Below are 22,933 nucleotides of genomic sequence, written 5' to 3' on the forward strand. Positions count from 1 at the left end.
GATTACTCCCAGATATTGTCCTCATCCCATTCAAAATTCCTTCCTCACACATTCTACCTTCCGAAGTTCTTAAACATGTTACATCTTTATCTTTCCTGCAACTCGGGTTTGAAACTCTCTCTCTCGAATAGGTATTTCATGCCTGCAAAATCACTAAATTAGGAAGATAAAAGTCACAAGTAACATCCTATGTGAATATGGCAGATTATCATTCCCTACAGCCTTTAATGTGATTGACCACACCATCCCTCTCCAACAGCACTCCTTCAATGGCCAGCATACTGGGGCAGATTTGCTGAGGTCAACTTGGCATATTGGTCAATAACCACAACATAGCAGGCGGTGGAATTGAATTTCTCCTTGCCCCCAAGTTGTTACCTCTGGAAATACCTTTACTCATCTACATATCCACCCATGACATTAATAGTCATAGGGTCAGCCAGAACAACCATTGTGATCACTGTCAGACTGCATGTCTCACTTCCAGTCTCAACAAGCCGCAATTTCCTCCAGCCAAGGACTGGGAAGATCGGCCAGCACCTTTGGCTACCCACAACCATCTCCATATCCTTGCTACCAATTCTGGACACACTCAGATTGACCCAAACATTGTTAACAGTGAACCCAGAGAGGAGCTTCGAATACCATAGCTTCTCAAAGACTGGCTGTTTCCACTCCTGCTAGCACAGTGGTTAGCACGGTTGCTTCACAACACCAGGGTCCCAGGTTCGATGCCCAGCTTGGGTCACTGACTGTGCAGAGTCTGCACATTCTCCCAGTGTCTGCCTGGGTTTCCTCCGGGTGCTCCGGTTTCCTCCCACAACGTGCTTGTTGGGTGAATTGGACATTCTGAATTCTCCCTCAGTGTACCCGAACAGGCGCCGGAGTGTGGCGACTCGGGGATTTCCACAGCAACTTCACTGCAGTGTTAACGTAAGCCTACTTGTGACACTAATAAAGATTATTATTATAGAACATTGGGTGCCTCCAGCCCACCTGCCTCTACTATTCCAACCATCCTGGATAACTGGCAGACTTCACTATTTCAATTCTCCTTTCTCACAAATCTCAACTCGGTCAAAACCACAAATGCTGCTAACGAATCCCAGGACAATGTTCACCCACCCACTATCACCTTTCTCACAGATCTTCTCAATCCCTTCACAGCCTCCACCCCAATTACACCCTCCCTCTCTCCCCAAACTCTGTTAGTCCAACTCTGGCTAATGTGCAAGTTCCACCAACGCGCCTTACTATATGTGGCCTTGCCTTCAGCCAACCCGGCCCCACAGTCTGAAATTGCCTCCTAAAACCCTCCACATCCCTCGGTTTCTTTAAAATCCTCCTTAAAATCCCTTGTAGGCCAGGTTTTTAGCCACCCCTCCTAACTTCTTCTCCGAGGGTTCTGAATTCAATTTTTTATGGGGGGGGGGGGGGGGGGGGGGGGGGGAATCTTGTCCCTGCTTTACAGTAAGAAGCTCTGGGGTCAAGCCCAACCCCAGCACATGATGACCACAGGACGTACGATCATAACGTGGCCACACAGATTATCAACGTGTAAATCCAGGAAAAGACAGCAGCCTAGGATATTGTTCTATATAATGAACACTATATAAATACAAATTATGTCAAAATGCATAGCTGTAGATACATAGGCATATTGCAAACATATACATACATTCACACACACACATCAATCTTAGAACCTCACCCAGGCTGAAATCCTCACTTAGAGCATTACTTAAAGCACAAATTAGTATTCCGATCTCCAAAAAAAAACATATCAATACAGCACAGTCTCATAATACACTCCAACCCTGCATACCTGCATACACAACAATCTTTAATGGTCACATAAAGTATCAGTAACATGTTGCACACTTTCACATTACCCACCTTGGTTGATCCGCTTTAATTTTTTTTACCGAGGTTAACGGCGATACAAAAAGTGCATCCCTCCCTTTCCAACATTAATCTTCCTCCGACAGCCATTCGATTTGACGCGTCGGTTTCTGTTTTGCTTTCAATTTAGCGTCTAGGCCAAAATCCCCTTTCTCCAGCCACCTAAAGATCGATACTTCCTTTTTTGTTAAAACAAAACCATCGCTTCCAGAGCTAAAAGGGAGACGAGCGCAATTAAGAAGAAAAAAACTCTGGCAGTCAAACTAAGATCTCCCTAATCTGGAGTCAGAATAGATACAATGTAACAGACACACTGTGTAGCAAATCAACAATGTGTCAATTTCAACCTGATACAATCTACACAAGACTGATCGCTACTTACAGATCGCAATGTTTTCCAGGGGGGATTAAAGCAGGGTTAGCAGCTCCTTTCCACACCTCAAGAGGAACATATCTCTGCCTTTCTATCTCTCTTTCTCGGGCTGCTTTATGGACTTGCACAGGGTCAGCAAATCACCTGACTACAGGCTCCTTCCACATAGACTCGGCACAGGAGCAGTTTCCTGCTGGACGGGCCCTCCTTCCCTCCCTCCCTCCCCCGGTCCAAACTTCTGGCACTATCTCCAAACTGCACAGCGACATCCCAGACGAAACGGGCGGGGGCGGGGTTGAATGAGTCATACAGTACAGAGGCAATCTATTCGGCCCATCGTCCATTTACCAGCTCACAGTATCCCTACAGTGCAGAAGGAGGTGCCATTCAGCCCACCGAGTCTGCGCCCACCCTCCGAAAGAATGCCCTAACCTCAGCCCACTCCCCCGCCCCAACCCCGTAACCCCGCCTAAACTGGGCATCTTTGGACTGCGGGAGGAAACGGGAGCACCCGGAGGAAACCCACACAGACACTGGGAGAACGGGCAAGCTCCACCCAAAGTCGAAATCGAACCCGGGTCCCTGCCGCTGAGGCAGCGGTGCTAACCAATGTGACACTTGTTGGAAGAGCAATTCAATTAGTCCCACTCACTCTCACCATTAACACATAGCCTTCAAAATATTGATTTCCAAAATATACAAAAGTCTTACATTTATACAACTTTCATGACCTCACAATATCTCAAGGCGCTTGACAGTAAATTAAATCTTTTTTTGAGTATAGTAGTTGTTCTAATTAGGAAACAGCAGCCAATTTGCACAGAGAGAGCTCCCACATATGTTACAATTGTCAGATAAGTGCTGTCTTAGTGGTGGTGGTTGAGAGATAGATATTGGCCAAGGATAGCTGGGAGAATCCCCCGTTCTTCTTCAAAAAATCGTAATGGGGTCTCTTCACCCATCTGTGACGGTGGACAGGGTATCGGTTTAACCCTAAAATAAGAGCAAAATACTGCAGATCCGGAATAAGAACAGAAAGGGCAGGAAACAGTTAACTTTTCAAGTTTGAGGGTGGTGGCGGCCTGGAATGCACTGTCAAATGGGGTGGTTGAGTCAGATACGTTAGCGACCTTTAAGACTTATCTGGATAGGCACATGAACAGACGGGGTATAGAAGTATACAGGCGGTTGGTATAGAAAGGGCACGTGATTGGCGCAGGCTTTAAGGGCCGAAGGGCCTGTTCCTGTGCTGTATTGTTCTTTTGTTCCAGCATCCAAAACTTGAGTTCCAAAGAAGAGTCCTATCGGATTCAAAATGTTAACTCGTTTTCTCTCTCCACCGATGCTGCCAGACCTGCTGAGTTTTTCGGCATTTTCTGTTTTTAACCTCGATTCAGCTCCTCACCCAAAAGACCCAGGGTGGCGAGAACGTGGAACTTGCTACCCCCGTGAACAATTGAAGCAAACAGTACAGATGTATTTATGGGTAAGTTAGATAAGTACATGGGGCGAAATGAACAGAAAGATAGGGCAGGATTAGGGTTGCCAACTGCAATTAAATGTATTCCTAAAAGTTTCATCACATGATTTGCCCACACTCTCCAGCCAACACATCCATCCTTGTGACACACGGCCTTCCTACAGCGATTAAAAATCACAAAGACTTATTACCCAATTTGATGATGTTTGACTGCCAACCAACCAGCCTTTCTCTCCCCTATTTTCAATATTGTTAAATCTGGTAGAGAGAAATGGTCAAAGAAAAATGACAAAACAAAACTTTTTTGATATCCCAATGATTTTTCTCCAGGATTGCGCACAGAAGGGTTCTGGAAATTGATCTTCAATTCCTGGAGATTGCAGACCGGCCGGTCTCCTCAGAGGGTCAGCAACCCAAGGCAGGATGAAGGGCAGTGGGAGGAGGCACATGGGGAAGGTAAACACGTGCACACCAAGTGGGCTGAATGGCCTGTTTTTATATATAAATGTGCATGTAACAATGTCAGTAGTTATTGCAGTTATTAATTATTGCAGTTTGGTCAATACTCTGAACATCAGAATGCATGCATGATTTCATAGAATCATAGAATTTACAGTGCAGAAGGAGGCTATTTGGCCCATCGAGTCTGCACCGGCCCCTGGAAAGAGCACCCCACCCAAGCCCATACCTCCACCCCATCCCCACACCTCCACCCTATCCCCGTAAACCCCACCTAACCTTTCTTTTGGACACTAAGGGCAATTTAGCATAGCCAATCCACCTAACCTGCACATCCTTGGACTGTGGGAGGAAACCGGAACACCCGGAGGAAACCCACGCACACACGGGGAGAACGTGCAGACTCCGCACAGACAGTGACCCAAGCCGGGAATTGAACCTTGGACCCTGGATCAGTGAAGCAACTGTGCTAACCATGATGCTACCGTGTTGAGTTTGACTGCATTTGTGTGACTCATGAGCAGTGTACATGGAAATGCATTTTTAAAATAGTTTAGAAAGGTAAGTGAAGCAGATATAACTGTGAGGTCACAGGCCGGCACTTGAATGCACTCTTAATACTCAGAAGTGCAAATTATTGAAATGAATATTGATTCACTTGTGGACTGGACTCCAGCTGTATTGCTTATGCTCAATGTTTCTTCTGGGATAAAACACCATTTCATTTGTAACTGTGAGGATGATGATAGCCACACCTGACAAGATATTTAGCCATTTAAATCCTCTCATTTGAGTTTGGGGACATTAAGAACAAAATGTGCTTTTTTCCTTCTCCATTCTGTGTTTGCTAACATCCCTAATGTTCAAAATTCCTATTGTGTGCAAAGTATTAAAAGGGAAAGAATTGTGTACAATATTCCATTAATGTTAACAGATCGTTATTGTTGTTTTTTAAAATAAATTTAATTACCCAATTCAGTTTTTCCAATTAAGGGGCAATTTAGCGTGGCCAATTCAACTACCCTGCTCATCTTTGGGTTGTGGGGATGAAACCCACACAAACACGTGGAGAATGTGCAAACTCCACTGACGAGGCAGCACGGTGGCGCAGTGGGTTGGCCCTGCTGCCTCACGGCGCCAAGGTCCCAGGTTCGATTCTGGGTCACTGTCCGTGTGGAGTTTGCGCATTCTCCCCGTGTTTGCGTGGGTCTCGCCCCCACAATCCAAAGATGTGCTGGGTAGATGGATTGGCCACACTGAATTGCCCCTTAATTGGAAAAAATGAATTGGGTACTCTAAATTTATTTTTAAAAAAGAAACTCCACACGGACAGTGACCCAGAGCTGGAATCAAACCTGGGACCTCGGAGCCGTGAGGCAGCAGCACTAACCACTGCACTGCCCAGAGATCATTACTGTTAACCCGCTATGTTTACCATAGAATCCCTACAGTGCAGAAGGAGACCATTCAGCCTATCGAGTCTACACTGACCCATCGAAAGAGCATCCCGACCTAGGCCCACTCCCCTGCCTGATTCCCATAACCGTGCCTCACCTACTCTCCTTTGAACACGAAGGAGCGTGGCTAATCCACCTAACTTGCACGTCTTTGGACTGTGGTAGGAAACTGCAGCCCCCGGCGGAAACCCGCACAGCTACGGGGAGAACGTGCAAACTCCAGTTACCCAAGGCAGGAATTGAACACGGGTCCTTGGCACTGTGAGGTAGCAGTGCTAACCACTGTGCCACCCTTTTCTCAGGCTGGAGATAAAATACATTTGATGCCTCATGCCTTCAAATGTAAAAGAACATAAAAAATAGGAGCTGGACTAGGCTGTACAGTCCCTCATGCTTTCTGTCCCGTCATGACTGATTTTCGACCACATCTCCACTTTTCCGTCATATCCATATATCCCGTAGAATCATAGAATAGTTACAGCACAGATGCAGGTGACTTGGCCCATTGAGCGCACATGAGAACTTTAGCTAGTTCCTCCTCCAAATGTATCCCACAGCCCTTCCTTTTTTTCTTTTTTGGGTGCTTATCCAATTCCACTTTGAAAGCCATAACTGAATTTGCCTCCACCACACTCACAGACAGTACATTCCAGATCCTAACCACTCGCTGTGTGAATCTGCCTCCACCACACTCACAGACAGTACATTCCAGATCCTAACCACTCACTGTGTGAATCTGCCTCCGCCACACTCACAGACAGTACATTCCAGATCCTAACCACTCCCTGTGTGAATCTGCCTCCACCACACTCACAGACAGTACATTCCAGATCCTAACCACTCGCTGCGTGAATCTGCCTCCACCACACTCACAGACAGTACATTCCCGATCCTAACCACTCACTGTGTGAATCTGCCTCCACCACACTCACAGACAGTACATTCCAGATCCTAACCACTCCCTGTGTGAATCTGCCTCCACCACACACACAGACAGTATATTCCAGATCCTAACCACTCGCTGTGTGAATCTGCCTCCACCACTCACACAGTACATTCCAGATCTTAACCACTCCCTGTGTGAATCTGCCTCCACCACTCACACAGTACATTCCAGATCCTAACCACTCACTGTGTGAATCTGTCTCCACCACACTCACAGTACATTCCAGATCCTAACCACTCGTTGTGTGAATCTGCTTCCACCACACTCTCAGACAGTACATTCCAGATCCTAACCACTGGCTGTGTGAATCTGCCTCCACCACACTCTCAGACAGTACATTCCAGATCCTAACCACTCCCTGTGTGAATCTGTTTTTCCTCACATCATCTTTGATTGTTTCGTCACTCGTCTTAAATCGGAGTCTCTGGTTCTCAATCTTTCTGCCAATGAGAATATCTACTCCGTTGATACAGGCAGGACAGAGACAAACTGGCGGGCATGGTAGCACAGTGGTGAGCACAATTGCTTCACAGCTCCAGGGTCCCAGGTTCGATTCCTGGCTTGGGTCACTGTCTGTGCGGAGTCTCCATGTTCTCCCCGTGTCTGTGTGGGTTTCCTCCGGGTGCTCCGGTTTCCTCCCACAGTCCAAAGATGTGCAGGGTAGGTGGAATAGCCATGCTAAATTGCCCTTAGTGTCCAAAAGGTTGGGTGGGGTTGCTGGGTTACGGGGATGGGATGGAGGTCTGGGCTTGGGTGGGTGCTCTTTCCAAGGGACGGTGCACTCGATGGCCGGCCGAATGGCCTCCTTCTGCACTATAAATTCGAGAAAAAAAAGCTGAACTTCTTTTCCCTCTCATTGTCTATCCGTAAGCAGAGGTGTTACTGAATTATTTCTAAAGTAAGCTGCGTATATTTTCCTCAAACCCTCAGTTTGCGTGATCCAATTTTCTAAGTAGCACACAGCGAACAAACTCAGAACGTTAGTTTATTTCATATTCAAATACAGGCACAGGGATGTTCGCAATCTTGTGCACGTGCACACATATACACATACAGGAAAAGAAATAGAAAAGAAGGGTTTTTGACAACTATGGATAATAACAGTAGAAGAACCAAAGAAAGTTCCCGTGATTTCCAGATTCCAGAAAGTCAACATTCTGAGGCTGATTCCTTTGTGGTGGAGTTGAGTTCAGATGAGTTTCTGGTTGGAGACAGCAGCACGAAAATCCTTGAAAGCGAATCAGAATGCCTTTAAAATAAAATAGGCTATGAGGAGTTGAGAAATGGTGGTTAGCTGCTCCATCAGCCAGGAGCCCTGTTGTTGTTCTTTACAAGTTGTCAGCAGACTGACAAGAGGATAGAAATGTAATATTTTTTTTTGATTTTGATTTTATTTTGTCACGTGTACCGAAGTAGTGAAAAGTATTTTTCTGCAGAACTATTATTAGAACTATCCAAGTGGTTAGGCGCATGAGATTGTGCAATGTGGCCTATTAATGAGTTAATTGCAACTTCAAGCAGTTTCTGTGTTTCTGGCCAAAATCCACTGTTTCCTGTAGAAGTGAAATTATGGCTGTTAACACCTCTTCAGGTACAATGAGTTTCAATGTCTCTTTCTTTGTTATCACCACGGCCACAGAGCCAATTTGTTTGTTAGCCGTCTAGATTTGTGATTATAATGTGGCCATACAATGGGGTGTGAGATTCCACAAGGTTGAAAGTAGAATTTTTTTTTTTGTAACCTCTGTTGGAAGCTTCCAGAACAGATGGCCACTCTTGTGAGTCATGTGACCTGCAGAAACTACCTTTTGGTTCAGCAAAAGTCCATCTTAAAAAGCAAAAACAAAAGTCTTGATGTACACAGTTTTGATTTATACTCACATCTGATTGACGTAATTGTCACTGAAAGGGGCAACACAGGTGGAGAAGGTAGTCAAGAAGGCATACGGCATGCTTGCCTTCATTGGCCAGGACATTGAGTATAAGAATTGACAAGTCATGTTGCAGCTGTATAGAACCTTAGTTAGGCCACACTTGGAGTATCGTGTTCAATTCTGGTCGCCACACTACCAGAAGGATGTGGAGGCTTTAGAGAGGGTGCAGAAGAGATTTACCAGGATGTTGCCTGGTATGGAGGGCATTAGCCATGAGGAGCAGTTCAATAAACTCAGTTTGTTCTCACTGGAATGACGGAGGTTGAGGGGCGACCTGAGGTCTACAAAATTATGAGGGGCATAGACAGAGTGGATACTCAGAGGCTTTTCCCCAGGGTAGAGGGGTCAATTACTAGGGGCCATAGGTTTAAGGTGCGAGGGGCAAGGTTTAGAGATGTACGAGGCAAGGTTTTTACACAGAGGGTAGTGGGTGCCTGGAACTCGCTACCGGAGGAGGTGGTGGAAGCAGGGACAATAGTGACATTTAAGGGGCATCTTGACAAATACATGAATAGGATGGGAATAGAGGGATACGGATCCAGGAAGTGTAGACGATTTTAGTTTAGACGGGCAGCATGGTTGGCACGGGCTTGGAGGGCCGAAGGGCCTGTTCCTGTGCTGTACTTTTCTTTGTTCTTTGTAACACTATGTCAGCCCTTTTGGTTCAGCAAAGACCTTATCTTCTGGCAGGAGAACAATGGCAACTTCTCCGGTCTGAACTGGAGTCCCTCATCCCCGGAACCATTCTCAGAAATCATTTCTGCAGCCCGCTGGATTAAAGAATTTCAAAGATTTGCAACACCTGTTTGAAGTACTGGTTGCCATGGATAAGTCTTTAAGAATGAAAAACTCTCCGTGACTGAAGCTAAGCTCTGTCCAACTGCAGATAATAAAATGGTGGTATTATATTTGGGTTACTTCTCAATTGTTTCTGTTTAGGTTATAGGGTGATGTGATTGTTGTAACGAGTATTATCATGCGGAAGGGCAGTAGGACGGAAGTCACATGCTTTGATCAAACAAGACAGCTGGTCTTAGAGTTCTTCCTTATCAAAGGATTAGTCGGGTTTGTGAGGTCTGTTAAATCTTCAGAATGTTAATTGACGCCACCTATGAGCCAATGAGCCGGAGGCAGGACAGGACTTGTGGCAATACATGGCCGCAAACGATCCATCCTCTAGCATACAGGAACACAGGCTCAGTCCTAGGCACAGAAATGAAATGAAATGAAAATCGCTTATTGTCACAAGTAGGCTTCAATGAAGTTACTATGAAAAGCCCCTAGTCGCCACATTCCGGCGCCTGTTCGGGGAGGCTGGTACGGGAATTGAACCGTGCTGCTGGCCTGCCTTGGTCTGCTTTAAAAGCCAGCGATTTAGCCCAGTGTGCTAAACCAACCACAGTGGAGGTGATTGGGTAATGCTCCCAACAGTCACACTTGGAGATCACAGTGCTGTAAATCACTGGGATTGATTTTATACACTTAAATTGGTAGAAAACCATCCTTCCTGAGTCCTTCTGTTAATCCTACCTCACTTCAAATCCACACGCCAGTTAACCTTTGCTGGTTAGGCGATTCTGTGCTTATTAACTTGGAATACAAACCTCCCTTACCAGTTTGTCTTTCATCTGGCTTGTTTGATTTGCTCGCTCCGGTAAAAGATCGCCACGGTACCATTTTGAAAAAGAATAAGGTGCAATCCCAGATCGCTGGCTAATATTTATCCCGGAATCAACATCACTGAAAAAGATTATCTGGTCGTTATTACATTGTTGTTTGTGAGAGCTCGGGATTAACAAATTGGCCATGCCATTTACAATAGTGACGACACTTCAGAAGTACTGCATTGGCTGTAAAATTAGCGTCTGGGATGTCCCAAAGTCATCAAAGAGGCTTCTGAATTGCAAGTTTCTCTTTCCTTTTCAGCTTTCTGTCAAATGAAAACCACACTGCAACATTTCCCTCCCCCACCCTACCCCCCCCCCCATCACAGTCTTGGCACAAACAATGGGAACGGTTAAGTGTAGGGCCACCACTTGCCCAGTTAGAATCATAGAATTTACAGTGCAGAAGGAGGCCATTCGGCCCATCGGGTCTGCACCAGCCCTTGGAAAGAGCACCCCACTTAAGCCCACGCCTCAACCATTTCCCCGTAACCCCACCTAACCTTTTTTTGGGACACTAAGTGCTATTTATCATGTCCAATCCACCTAACATGTACATCTTTGGACTGTGGGAGGAAACCGGAGCACCCGGAGGAAACCCATGCAGACACGGGGAGAACGTGCAGACTCCGCATAGACAGTGACCCAAGCTGGTAATCGAACCTGGGACCCTGGAGCTGTGAAGCAACTGTGCTAACCACTGTGCTACCGTGCAGTTAAGACATCACACACAAGCAATCCACTCCTCTTCTGTACTTTGATTACTTTCCTGTGGATCATGTTATTTGCTTCTCTTTTTTTTCTCTCTCAGTATACCTCTCACAATTTCCCACTTACATGTCAGCCTCTCCATTTTTTTCCACACCCTCTTCTGCAAAAAAGGCAAATATTCCATTTTAAGGAAAGCTACAAGACTTTGTAATCTAGTTAGAATTACTGCTTAGTTAGGAAAGTAAAATTGTAGCAGTCATAATTTTTACATTGTCATCCATTCATTGATCACAAGTGGCACATTCGATGGGTCCCAACCAACCTTGCTCGTTACATAGGAACGGGAGGAGGCCATTCAGCCCCTTGAGCCTGTTCCTCCTCCCCCATTCAATCAGGTTGTAAGACCATAAGACATAGGAGCGGAAGTAAGTCCATTCGGCCCATCGAGTCCACTCCACCATTCAATCATGGCTGATTTCAACTCCATTTACCCGCTCTCTCTCCATAGCCCTTAATTCCTCGAGAAATCAAGAATTTATCAACTTCTGTCTTAAAGACACTCAACGTCCCGGCCTCCACTGCCCTCTGTGGCAATGAATTCCACAGACCCACCACTCTCTGGCTGAAGAAATTTCTCCTCATCTCTGTTCTAAAGTGACTCCCTTTTATTCTAAGGCTGTGCCCCCGGGTCCTAGTCTCCCCTGCTAATGGAAACAACTTCCCTACATCCACCCTATCTAAGCCATTCATTATCTTGTAAGTTTCTATTAGATCTCCCCTCAACCTCCTAAACTCCAATGAATATAATCCCAGGATCCTCAGACGTTCATCGTATGTTAGGCCTACCATTCCTGGGATCATCCGTGTGAATCTCCAGTGCCAGTATGTCCTTCCTGAGGTGTGGGGCCCAAAATTGCTCACAGTATTCTAAATGGGGCCTAACTAATGCTTTATAAAGCTTCAGAAGTACATCCCTGCTTTTATATTCCAAGCCCCTTGAGATGAATGACAACATTGCATTTGCTTTCTTAATTACGGACTCAACCTGCAAGTTTACCTTTAGAGAATCCTGGACTAGGACTCCCAAGTCCCTTTGCACTTCAGCATTATGAATTTTGTCACCGTTTAGAAAATAGTCCATGCCTCTATTCTTTTTTCCAAAGTGCAAGACCTCGCACTTGCCCACGTTGAATTTCATCAGCCATTTCTTGGACCACTCTCCTAAACTGTCTAAATCTTTCTGCAGCCTCCCCACCTCCTCCATACTACCTGCCCCTCCACCTATCTTTGTATCATCGGCAAACTTAGCCAGAATGCCCCCAGTCCCGTCATCTAGATCGTTCATATATAAAGAGAACAGCTGTGGCCCCAACACTGAACCCTGCGGGACACCACTCGTCACCGGTTGCCATTCCGAAAAAGAACCTTTTATCCCAACTCTCTGCCTTCTGCCTGACAGCCAATCGTCAATCCATGTTAGTACCTTGCCTCGAATACCATGGGCCCTTATTTTACTCAGCAGTTGTGATCATTTCCCGACTGAGGTTCTATATTCTTCACTGCATTTGGACAAAATATTCTTTGGATTCATGTTATGTCGGTTGTCTTAATGTAGGATGACTTTTAGATAAAACATTGTACATTAAAGCATAAACATAGGGCATATTCCAATATATTTCTTTCATTAATTGTGAGCATTTTAATACTGGGACTTTTTCTTTAATCCTTGCTAATCGTCCCTCTATCAATAGGCACTATCGTCTGCACTTCCAACCTTAATGGAAACTCGGAAGAAACATAATAAAATTCTTACATATCCAACAACATTGCTAAACATCGACAGAAACGTCACTTGACTGCCATTAACCAATAAACTATCCCACAAAATCACGTCATTTTTAAAAAAGTTACATAATACATATATTTTGCATATAGTCGGGCAGCACGGAGGCACAGTGGTTAGCACTGCTGCCTCACAGCGCCGAGGTCCCAGGTTCGATCCCAGCTCTGGGTCACTGCCCGTGTGGAGTTTGCATTCTCCCCGTGTTTGCGCAATGTTCACCCCCACAAACCCAAAGATGTGCAGGGTAGGTGGATTGGCCACGCTAAATTGCCCCTTAATTGGAAAAAAGGAATTGGGTACTCTAAATTTATAAATAAAATTTGCATATAGTCCAAAAGTTATGACAATGGAAGATTTATTCAAATTTTCCCTTTACACTATGTTTACTTCAGTTTTTTTTCCTCTTTGCAGTCATCCTCTGTCACATTTTCCCTGGGATCAGCTCCCAATCTTCCTCTGATGAAACTTATCAACTGGTCACTCAAGAAAGTACCATAAGAACATACGAAATATGAGTCCATGAGGCTCTTCATTATGATTATGGCTGATCTTGTACATCGACTCCATTTTAGAAACATATAAAGTAGGGGCAGGAGGAGGCCATTCAACCCTTCAAGCCTTCTCCCCCATTCATTATTGTCATGGCTGATCAGCCAACCTTTCGTGCTCCATCCCATATACCTGCTTCCTACTCATGCCAAAAAATTTCATGCTCGATCTTCAGTAGTTTTTAAAAATAAATTTAAAGTACCCAATTTTTTTGTCCCATTAAGGGCAATTTAGCGTGGCCAATCCACCTACCCGGCACATCCTTTTGGGTTGTGGGGGGGTGAGACCCACGCAGACACAGGGAGAATGTGCAAACTCCACACGGACAGTGACCCGGGGCCGGTATTGAACCCGTGCTGCTCCTATCTTCAGTATACTTAATGACTGATACCCACAGAGCTTTTGGTCGGGAATTCCAAAGATTCAGAACTTCTGCGTGAAGAATTTTCTCATCTCAACCTAAATGGACACCCTTTTATTCTGAGACTGCGACCTCGAATTCTAAACTCCCAAACCAGGGAAAACAGCCTCTCAACATCGCTCCCGTCAAGCTGCACTTTGAAGCTAAGAATTCTTCCATATTTCAATGAGATCACTGCAATAGCCCGTACAGGGCCTACCGGGTGCGAATGATTCTCTTCCCCGTGGTCCTTGATGAGTACGAGCTCCCCAGCTAGGGGCGGGGGATCTCTCTCAACCTTTGCATAAAAGATCGGCCAGTAAGGCACTGACCCGAACAGGAACCCGGTAGGGATCTACAGGGCAGTGTATATATCGTGTTGCAAATAAAACTACAGTTCTTTATTTTGCATGGTGCGGACTCCCCTTATTAAAATTACCTCCCAATTGTCTAAACGCCAGACAGCATAAGCCCATTCTTATCATTCTCTCCAGATAGGGCAGCCCCATCATCCCAGGAATCAACCGAGTGAATCTTTGCTCCATCCCTTGAAGGTAAATATATCTTTCCTTAAGTAAGGAGACCAAAACTATGGACGGGTACTTGAGGCTCGCCAGTGATGGCCTCCCATCCCCAATCTTTTCTCTGAAGAAGCAACGCCAGAGAAAATGATTTACCCATTTGGCAGTGTTCCCTCTAACCTGTTGGCTGTGGACGGCCAGCTCGTTGCACTCCGCAGCCCCTTTAAAATTGACTCTCACAGCAAGAGCCTGCATGTGACGATAATCAAATAATATTTTGTTGGTTGTGGGATAAATATTGGCCAGATCTAAGGAGCATTCTTCTTTGGAACTGTGCCATGGGATCTTTTATGTTGACTTGAGAGAGCAGAAGGGGTCTCAGTTTAAAATCTCACCGAAGGGATGGTGCTACCACCAATGCAGCACTCCCTCAACATTGCACTGGGAGGATCAACCTTCTCTGAAGTAGGACTTGAACTCACAACCTACTGATTTAGAGGTGAAAGTGAAACCCATAAAATGAATAAATCACAAGAGAAAAGGCCCAGCTTCCTTAGCCATAGTTCCTCAACTGCTAAACTTAGCAAAACATCAGTCAGTGATCAATTGCAATCCAGCAGTACCGGGTTGGCTCAGAAGCACTGTTGCCTCCAATTCACAGAATGGCGATAGCACTGCCTGGTGCCATTCAGCCCATCAAATTTGCTGGCTCACTGCAAGAGATTGTCTCACTTCCCCACACTTTACACATAACCATGCAAGTACTTTTTGGTCTTCAGGTGCTTATCTAATTGAAATTAAATGAAATGAAAATCGCTTATTGTCACAAGAAGGCTTCAAATGAAGTTACTGTGAAAAGCCCCTAGTCGCCACATTCCGGCGCCTGTTCGGGGAGGCTGGTACGGGAATCGAATCGTGCTGCTGGCCTGCCTTGGTCTGCTTTAAAAGCCAGCGACTTAGCCCAGTGTGCTAAACCAGCCCCTGTGCAAAAAATTGTCTTTTAAAAGGCCCATTGAATCTGCCACTGCCACCCTCTGAGGCAATGCATTCTAGATCCCAACCACTCGCTGCGTGGAAAGAAAATCCTTAAGTTGCTTTAGGTTATTTTGCCAATCCTCATAGAATTAATGGATTACTTATTAATTACTGGTTGAGGGTAAAAACTAGCTATGCTTACAGGAATCACATTTCAGAAGGAAGTATTTATCTTAAAAAAGTGTTTTGCAATGCTGGAGGATACAAAACAGTGGAATACTCTTCACAAAGATGTAATGTGACAAAAAGGAAAAACTTTGACAAAGACAATATTAGAAGACGTTGTGTGAGTGAGTGAGTTTGAGGCCTGGGTGGCTGAAGGTACAGTTACCAATAATATAGTGAAGACTTGGGTGTGTGATGAGCAAATTCAGAGTAATGAAGAGTTCAGAGGAAGGGTGAGAGATTTTAGGGTTGGAGGATGACACAGAGATAAGGAGTTAATGAATGAAAAGAAAATAATAAATGTAAGAAGGAGAATTTTAAATATAAGCTGTTGTGGCACTGAATGGAATGTATCAGCAAGGACTGCAGTGATAGGTGAATAAGTGCAGGATAGGATACAGGCAACTAGGTTTTGGATCAAGTTTACAGAATGTAGAGGATGGGAGGCTGACTGAGGGACCAGTTAAATGTGGATGTCACAAGGGCACTGATGTAGGTTCAGTAGCTTATGGACCCAAGCAGTGATAAGGGCAAGTCATGTAGTGGAAGCAATCAGTCTTTCTGACCGACAATACATTGGATCAGAAGTCCAGCTTAGGTTCAGTCTGGGTTAACCAAGCACAGTGGCTGGTGACAGGGATGAAATAGATGACAAGGTGTACAGTTTATGGTAATGGGCTGGAAGGTAGTGGCTATATTTGTTAATTGTAAGCAATATGGCGTAAAGTTAGCACAGTGGTTAGCACTGTTGCTTCACAGCGCCAGAGACCCGGGTTCAATTCCTGGCTTGGGTCACTATCTGTGCGGAGTCTGCGCATTTTCCCGGTGCCTGCGTGGGTTTCCTCCGGGCGCTCCGGTCTCCTCCACCAGTCCCGAAAGACTTGCGCTGTCAGGCGAATTGGACATTCTGAATTCTCCCTCAGTGTACCTGAACAGGTGCCGGAATGTGGCGACGAGGGAATTTTCGCATGACATCATTGGACTGTTAATGTATACTTGTGACACTGATAAAGATTTTTTTAAAAATTGTAATTCATCCAATACTATATTTCATAGTATTTACAGTGCAGGAGGCCATTCGGCCCATCGAGTCTGCACCAGTTCTTGGAAAGAGCACCCTACCAAAGGTCAACACCGCCACCCTATCCCCATAACCCAGTAACCCCACCCAACACTAAGGGCAATTTTGGACACTAAGGGCAATTTATCATGGCCAATCCATCTAACCTGCACATCTTTGGACTGTGGGAGGAAACCGGAGCACCCGGAGGAAACCCACGCACACACGGGGAGGATGTGCAGACTCCGCACAGACAGTGACCCAAGCCGGAATCGAACCTGGGACCCTGGAGCTATGAAGCAATTGTGCTATCCACAAGGCCGTGCTGCCCTAGGCGTTATCCATATATTGGATAAGCATTTACCCAACTTAAAACTAGTTCAGGGGGGCAAGAGAGGTGACATATACTCATCAGCGTATATTGTCTGAGGATGATATTTAGAGGGCATCACATTGATGTGGGCGAAGAGGGGCTTTCTTAAATTTAGAATACACAATTCTTTTTTTTCCAATTAAGGGCAATTTAGCGTGGCCAATCCACTTAATCTGCACACCTTTGGGTTGAGGGGGGCGAGACCCACGCAGACATGGGGAGAATGTGCAAACTCCACACGGACAGTGACCCGGGTTGGAATCGGACCTCGTCATCGTGAAGCAGCAGTGCCGCTCCTACAGGAGGCTCCACACATAATGGGTGAATCAGAACCCATCTCTGTGGGTGTCCAATCTGATATGTGAAGCTGATATATGAAGTAGGGTGTGAAACCCATGAGCTGGACCTGGGGGGCGGGGGGGAGATCAAAGATTGATGTAAACGTAATTTCCTTTTTCAGCTTCCCTGCAATTTGGAGATCACCCCTTAACAGCGGGTTGATTGACGGGTCCGCTGGCCAATCAGCAGCTGGGATATGGCCGGGGCGCCACTGTCAATGGCCAATGCCAGCACCCAGAGGGCGGGACCTGAACTGTCATCTTCCATTCACTGCCTCCGCTTCGCTTCTCCTCAGAAAATCACTTGCACCTTGCTTTATAAAAAAACAACAGCTAACATATGCGGCTCACTGCAATTTCTAGATCACAAACCGGTCTTTGTTTTTATTACTGTCCGTGCGCCCGCATCCTCCAATACTGGTGACGCTGGCGAGGCGCTGATGACGTCCCGCTCATTGTGACATCCAACGCCGCGCTCATTGTGACGTCAGGCGCTCGGCCCGCCCTCAAGTAAATGCAGAAAGCGCCGCCTTTGATTGGCCGGCGCGAATTGATTATACACGAGGGCGTGGTGACGCGGTTGGATTTTGGCGCGACTTTCGGGTCAGGGGGGCGTTTTGGCGCGAAACGGTTTTGTCCGCTTCTTCCTGAGGGGAGAGAAAAGAGAAACCGACAATGGCGGTGAGTGAGGGGAACGGTCGGCGGGGGAAGTTCGTCTGAGGGGAAAGGAGTTGGGTTAGCGCTTGCCCTGGAGATTCGGATAGTCCCCTAGTTGCTGACCAAAGCCCGCCGTCTCCGGACACCGGACTGCTGGAATGCGGCCGCCTCTGACCCGCACCATCCACATGTGCGACTCCATACCCACAGCAATGTGATTGACTCTTAACTGCCCCCTTCAAGTGCAATTAGGGATGGGCGAGAAATGCTGGCCCAGCCTGCGATGCCCACATCCTGTGAACAAACAAACAAATAGCTGATCAAGCTTGGGGGAAATGTTTGCTCGGGTATCCTAACTCGCACTATATATCCCATCCACCCTTCTCCCCAGTGTTTGTTGACCCTGTGTTGGCACCTGGTCTGAGGTGGCCTCAATTTTAAAACACTTGCCCTCGCCGCTTTGCTCCACTTTCAGACCTCTTGGCTCCCCCCCAATTCTGGCCTTTTGTCCACCCCCCCCCCCTCTCTCTCTCCATTTGCCCACATTTGGTGACTCCTCTGACCTGAAACTTCAGCACTTCCTCCATGGACCATCTCTCACTGCTCAAAATCTTCACTGTTTTGGTTTCTGGTCACCTGTCCTCTAACATTTTGTTTGTCAATTTCTTTCTCAATATTTATGTGGCCTGTTAGGATGTTTTGCTACATCCAGAGTACTATAAATATTGTTGGTAGGTCTCCAACATTTAAATATTATGTTTATTTCTGTAGTGTATTAACTGCCGCTTAGGTGAATCTGTGTTTGTGCCATTCCAATCCCCTGAAGGTACACACGTCTGCAATTTCAATCTTTGGTCAAACAGTTACTTTGAAATCAAATTTGGAAATAGGATTTTTGTCCCCTATAACAGCAATGTGTTAATAATGACCTGCTTTTAGTCAATGTTGGATCACCAATTTTAGCCTGGACACCCAGGTGCCCTACCCAATACTTTAAAACTTTGCTGTGGAATCTGCATCGATTTGAGGGAGAACCGACAGGGCTTAGGTTGACATCTCACCCAACAGATTGCACCTCTGATAGTGCTGCCCTCCCTCAAAACTGCACTGGGAATGTTGGTCTAGATTTTGACCTCTAGTCTCCACCTTTTATTTTGTGCAAGTGCTACCAATTATACTGGTTGTACAGCCATTGAGGCCTACCTTCTCGCTTTTACCCCATGCTTTTGGAGTGTTGTCCCTCCAGCTGTATATAACCAATTCTCTCATCAAGAGAGATGCTAATGGTCCTTTGTCGACTATGGCTAATATTATTTAGTCATTGGCATGTGTAACTGTAAAGGATTTAACCTATACAATTCTTGACTGCATCTGAGATTCACTTTTTCACGAGCCTTGCAAGATGCGAGCCGGTTTGCTGCACTGTTAAATGTGTACAATTTCATAAGTCAAATATTTGATGTAAATTGCATGGATGCCTTTGGCTGAGTGTTCGCAAATGTGTAGACTAAGTTTGGTTCATGATACCTCAAATGTGGGCAGTCTTTGCCCATTAATGTGTGTCCTGGTAACTTAAGATAGTTTGCACGGGCTAATAGACTAATTTGAAATACCTTCTCTGATTCTCTTATTTTGCTTGCCCTCACCATATTTAGGATTCTTCTGAGTCATTCACCATGGCTACCAGCCCCAACCGAACCCCTCGGCGCGGGGATGCTTTAACCTCCAGCCCAGGAAGAGATCTCCCTCCATTTGAAGATGAATCAGAAGGATTGCTGGGAACTGACGGGCTAGCGGAGGAAGAAGATGGGGAGGATCTGATGGGAGATGAACTGGAACGGTCAGTAATGATTGCGATGCTACCATTCTACCTATTGTTTGCTCTCTGTTCATAGATAGGAGATTGTCTGTAAATGCAGGTGTGTCGACCTGAAAAGTTTTTGGAACTGTAGTTTCCAGCTTCCCGTTGATGTCACTTGCAGCATTGTCTAATTGTTAATTTTGAAATGTGAAGCTTCTGTGTTTTGCCACGGCTGCCAGCTGCTCTGCTGAGAAAGAGGACAAATTAATCTTGTGGCTCAGTATAATAATTGTGGAAATTGTTATTCGTTGTTGTCTCGTGCATCTACAACAGTGATTAAGAGCTTAATTTGTTGGCGGCAGCTGAGATCTTTACCTCGCCGTAGCACATAATGAAGTTTTGTTTAATCCTCCTTTTTAAAAGACATGAGGCATGAAATTTGTCTAATTTCCATTTGGTTGAGTATTGACCAGGATCAAAGGATTGGAAACTTTACAAAAAAGTGGGGTTATGACAAGACATTAGATATCAACTGGGGAATCACCGATTGCTGCACCCATATGGATTTCTCCATTTTTTGCTGTATTATTCAGTAGTCCGTTCGGCATTAGGATTTTGCATCTAGTCTTGTTATTATTGTCCATCTCCATTTCATGGGCAGCCAACTATATTGAAGCAATTGTTTTTGCCAACTCTAATCTATATTTGAACCTGGGTTCCAGAAGTGAAAAGCCCATGGCTAATTGTTTTCTTTCCCATCTCTCCTCCTGCCCCCAAAGATCCTTCAGGAATAGCCTTCCCTTTTTGCATATTTTATTTCCCCATATTAATTGTAAAACAACATGTTGCATATTCCCATCTTCAGCGACTACCTTGCCATTCCGGCACTGGATGTCTATGAGCGGGAAGGCCTAGACGACGAGGACCTGGAGGAGATGACCGCTAGCCAACGAGCAGAGGCTGAAAGAGAAATGCGAAGGAGAGATCATACAGAGGGTTTGCGGCAAGGCCGTATGAGGATAGATCTCCTGTACGGTAAGTGCCAGTCCTATGTGCTGTACCTAAAATAACTTGTAGGAAGGTTATTAGCCATCAATTAAATCTTCACATTTGTCTATTTGTTATCATGGGTATGTATTTTGACAGTACTAGAAGCGAGAATGAATATAAAAGCTAGCCTTTTGGTAGGGAATTGCAGCCTTAGGACAAGTCTATGGAAAAGTGCAGTGTTCACTACATGTCCTGAGGAGAAGTCCCTTACTTCTACTTAGTCATGTTGTTCATGCAGTGCAACCTTTGTCCTGATCAATCAAACTCTACTCTGTGGGTGAGGGTTGGCTACAGCCAGGGATGTTCGCTGTTCCAAACCAATGAAGTCCTTGCCTGCTTTGTGCGACCTGATATACTTAGTTACTGGCTTTCTGTTCAGTCCAAATACGTGTCTGCCTGCAGTACAAATATTTTGTTACTTGTACTGTGATCTTTCTAGGTGGCTAAAAAATTTTCACCCATGTGTTGCATTCATCTTTTTGTGGCTTGGCTTTGAGGCAGTTGGCGAATGGGTACTTTCTGAACTAAGGAGGTTTTGGGATGGCTGTCTTTAAAAAGTTGCTACGTCACAAGGACTGGATGAAATGTGTCAATGATACTGAGGGAATGGGTGGGAATTAGAGGCACTGGCCATAATCTGCAAACCTTCCTTTGATATGAGGGTGGTACCAAAGGATTGGAGAATTGCAAATGTCTCACCCTGTTACAAAAAGGATGTACGGACAAACTCCGCAACTACAAGCCTGTCGCCTTCTCCTCCGTGGTGGGGAAGCTTTTGGCCATAATGTGGATCAGAATTAACAATCACTTGGACAAAGGTGGATTGATTAATTAAGAAAAAACTACTGATTTAAGTGAAAATTTTGTTTGGTGAGTTTTATGATGAGACTGTTAATGAGGGTAATGCTGTTTGACATGTGGTACATCGACTTCCAAAAGACATTTAATAAAGTCTTGTGTGACAGAGTTGAACAAAGTTCTGTGGAATAAAAAGAACAGCGATGGTGGCAGATTCTTCACAAGTGAAGATCCTGGGATGGTTTTTCTCATGTGGTAGCTGATGACTGAAACGGCTAATCTTGATGTGGAGGCTTGTAAACAGTTGGGGAACAGACCTGCTGGTTTGGAAGGACTCTGGCATAAGGCTGGTACCATGAATAAGGGTTATGAAAGCACAAATTTGCATTTATGTAATGCCTTTCAGAACCTCAGTTGGCCCCAAAGCACTTCATAGCCAATGCAATATTTATGAAGTGTAGTCGCTGTTCTGATGCACGGAAATGTGGAAGCCGCTTTGTGCACAGCAGGTTCCCACAAATAGCAATGTGATAATGACCACAGAACCCCTACAGTTCAGAAGGAGGCCGTTTGGACCATTGAGTCTGTACTGACCCTCTGAAAGAGTTCTCTACCTAGGTCCACTGCACCACCAACCCGCCCCTATCGCCATAACCCAACCTCCACATCCTGGACATTGAGGTGCAATTTAGCATGGCCAAATCCACCTAACCTGCATGCTCTTGGATGTGGGAGGAAACCGGAGCACCTGGAAGAAACCCATTCAAAAACTGGAAGAACGTGCTAGCTCCACACAGACTAGGCTGGAATCGAGCCTAGGTCCCTGGCGCTGTGAGGCAAGAGTGCTGACCACTGTGCCACCATGCCAGCAAAACAAATTGTCAAATCAATTCTGTTTGAATTAATTTATCCTGTGAATGAGCAAGAAAACTCCCCTGCTATTCTTTCAATAACAGCTCACCTGAAAGATAACACATCTAATAATGCAGCGCACTCTCAATGCTGAACTGTAATGTTGGCCTTGATTATGTGCTCAACTCAAGTCTTTGGAGTGGATTTTGAGCCTGCAACCTTGAGTCATTAGGGGAGACCTAGGAGAGCCACTTGGCCCATTGAGTCCATGTCGCGTCTCGAGCAATGCAGTCAATTTATAAACGCCTTAGACCTGACGGTGCGTGAGAGGGATTTTAGGCAAGGGAAACATCAAAGAGACATCTCTATCGTTTCAGAAAGTGACGATGAGGATGAAGAACGGCCAGCAAGAAAGCGTCGACTGGCAGAGCGAGCAGCAGACGGGTTAGTCGATGATGACGAGGAGGTGAGTGTAATCTTGTTCTCCTGTAGGAAAATGATAGACAGGCAAAGAGCTACTCACCCATCCAGCCTGTCTCACTATGCATCATAGAATTTACAGTGC

General features: G+C 45.5%; 2 protein-coding genes and 2 long non-coding RNA genes across 4 annotated transcripts in view; 2 read left to right on the plus strand and 2 right to left on the minus strand.

Moving 5' to 3' along the window:
* Positions 1–2,470, minus strand: part of tpra1 (transmembrane protein, adipocyte asscociated 1) — a 101,622-nt gene extending 99,152 nt beyond the window's left edge. Inside the window, exon 1 of the mRNA XM_072473042.1 lies at positions 2,285–2,470. The gene's annotated coding sequence lies outside the window, so the exon portion shown is untranslated. The remainder of the gene's footprint in view (positions 1–2,284) is intronic.
* Positions 1–9,402, plus strand: part of LOC140388607 (uncharacterized) — a 37,597-nt gene extending 28,195 nt beyond the window's left edge. Inside the window, exons 2-3 of the long non-coding RNA XR_011934231.1 lie at positions 4,086–4,211; positions 9,242–9,402. This is a non-coding gene — a long non-coding RNA (uncharacterized lncRNA). The remainder of the gene's footprint in view (positions 1–4,085; positions 4,212–9,241) is intronic.
* On the minus strand, positions 7,585–17,696 carry LOC140388606 (uncharacterized). Its single transcript, XR_011934230.1, has 3 exons — positions 17,583–17,696; positions 10,165–10,291; positions 7,585–7,866 (listed from the first exon to the last, which is right to left on the minus strand). It is a non-coding gene; the product is annotated as an uncharacterized lncRNA (long non-coding RNA).
* Positions 17,697–17,716: 20 nt separating this feature from the next.
* mcm2 (minichromosome maintenance complex component 2) overlaps positions 17,717–22,933 on the plus strand; it is a 36,565-nt gene continuing 31,348 nt past the window's right edge. The window contains exons 1-4 of the mRNA XM_072473041.1: positions 17,717–17,891; positions 19,523–19,707; positions 20,534–20,703; positions 22,746–22,834. Of these exons, the coding sequence (XP_072329142.1) occupies positions 17,886–17,891; positions 19,523–19,707; positions 20,534–20,703; positions 22,746–22,834 (450 nt within the window). The 5' untranslated portion in view covers positions 17,717–17,885. The remainder of the gene's footprint in view (positions 17,892–19,522; positions 19,708–20,533; positions 20,704–22,745; positions 22,835–22,933) is intronic.

Source organism: Scyliorhinus torazame, chromosome 13 (genome assembly GCF_047496885.1).
Source record: "Scyliorhinus torazame isolate Kashiwa2021f chromosome 13, sScyTor2.1, whole genome shotgun sequence".
Lineage (NCBI taxonomy): Eukaryota > Metazoa > Chordata > Chondrichthyes > Carcharhiniformes > Scyliorhinidae > Scyliorhinus > Scyliorhinus torazame.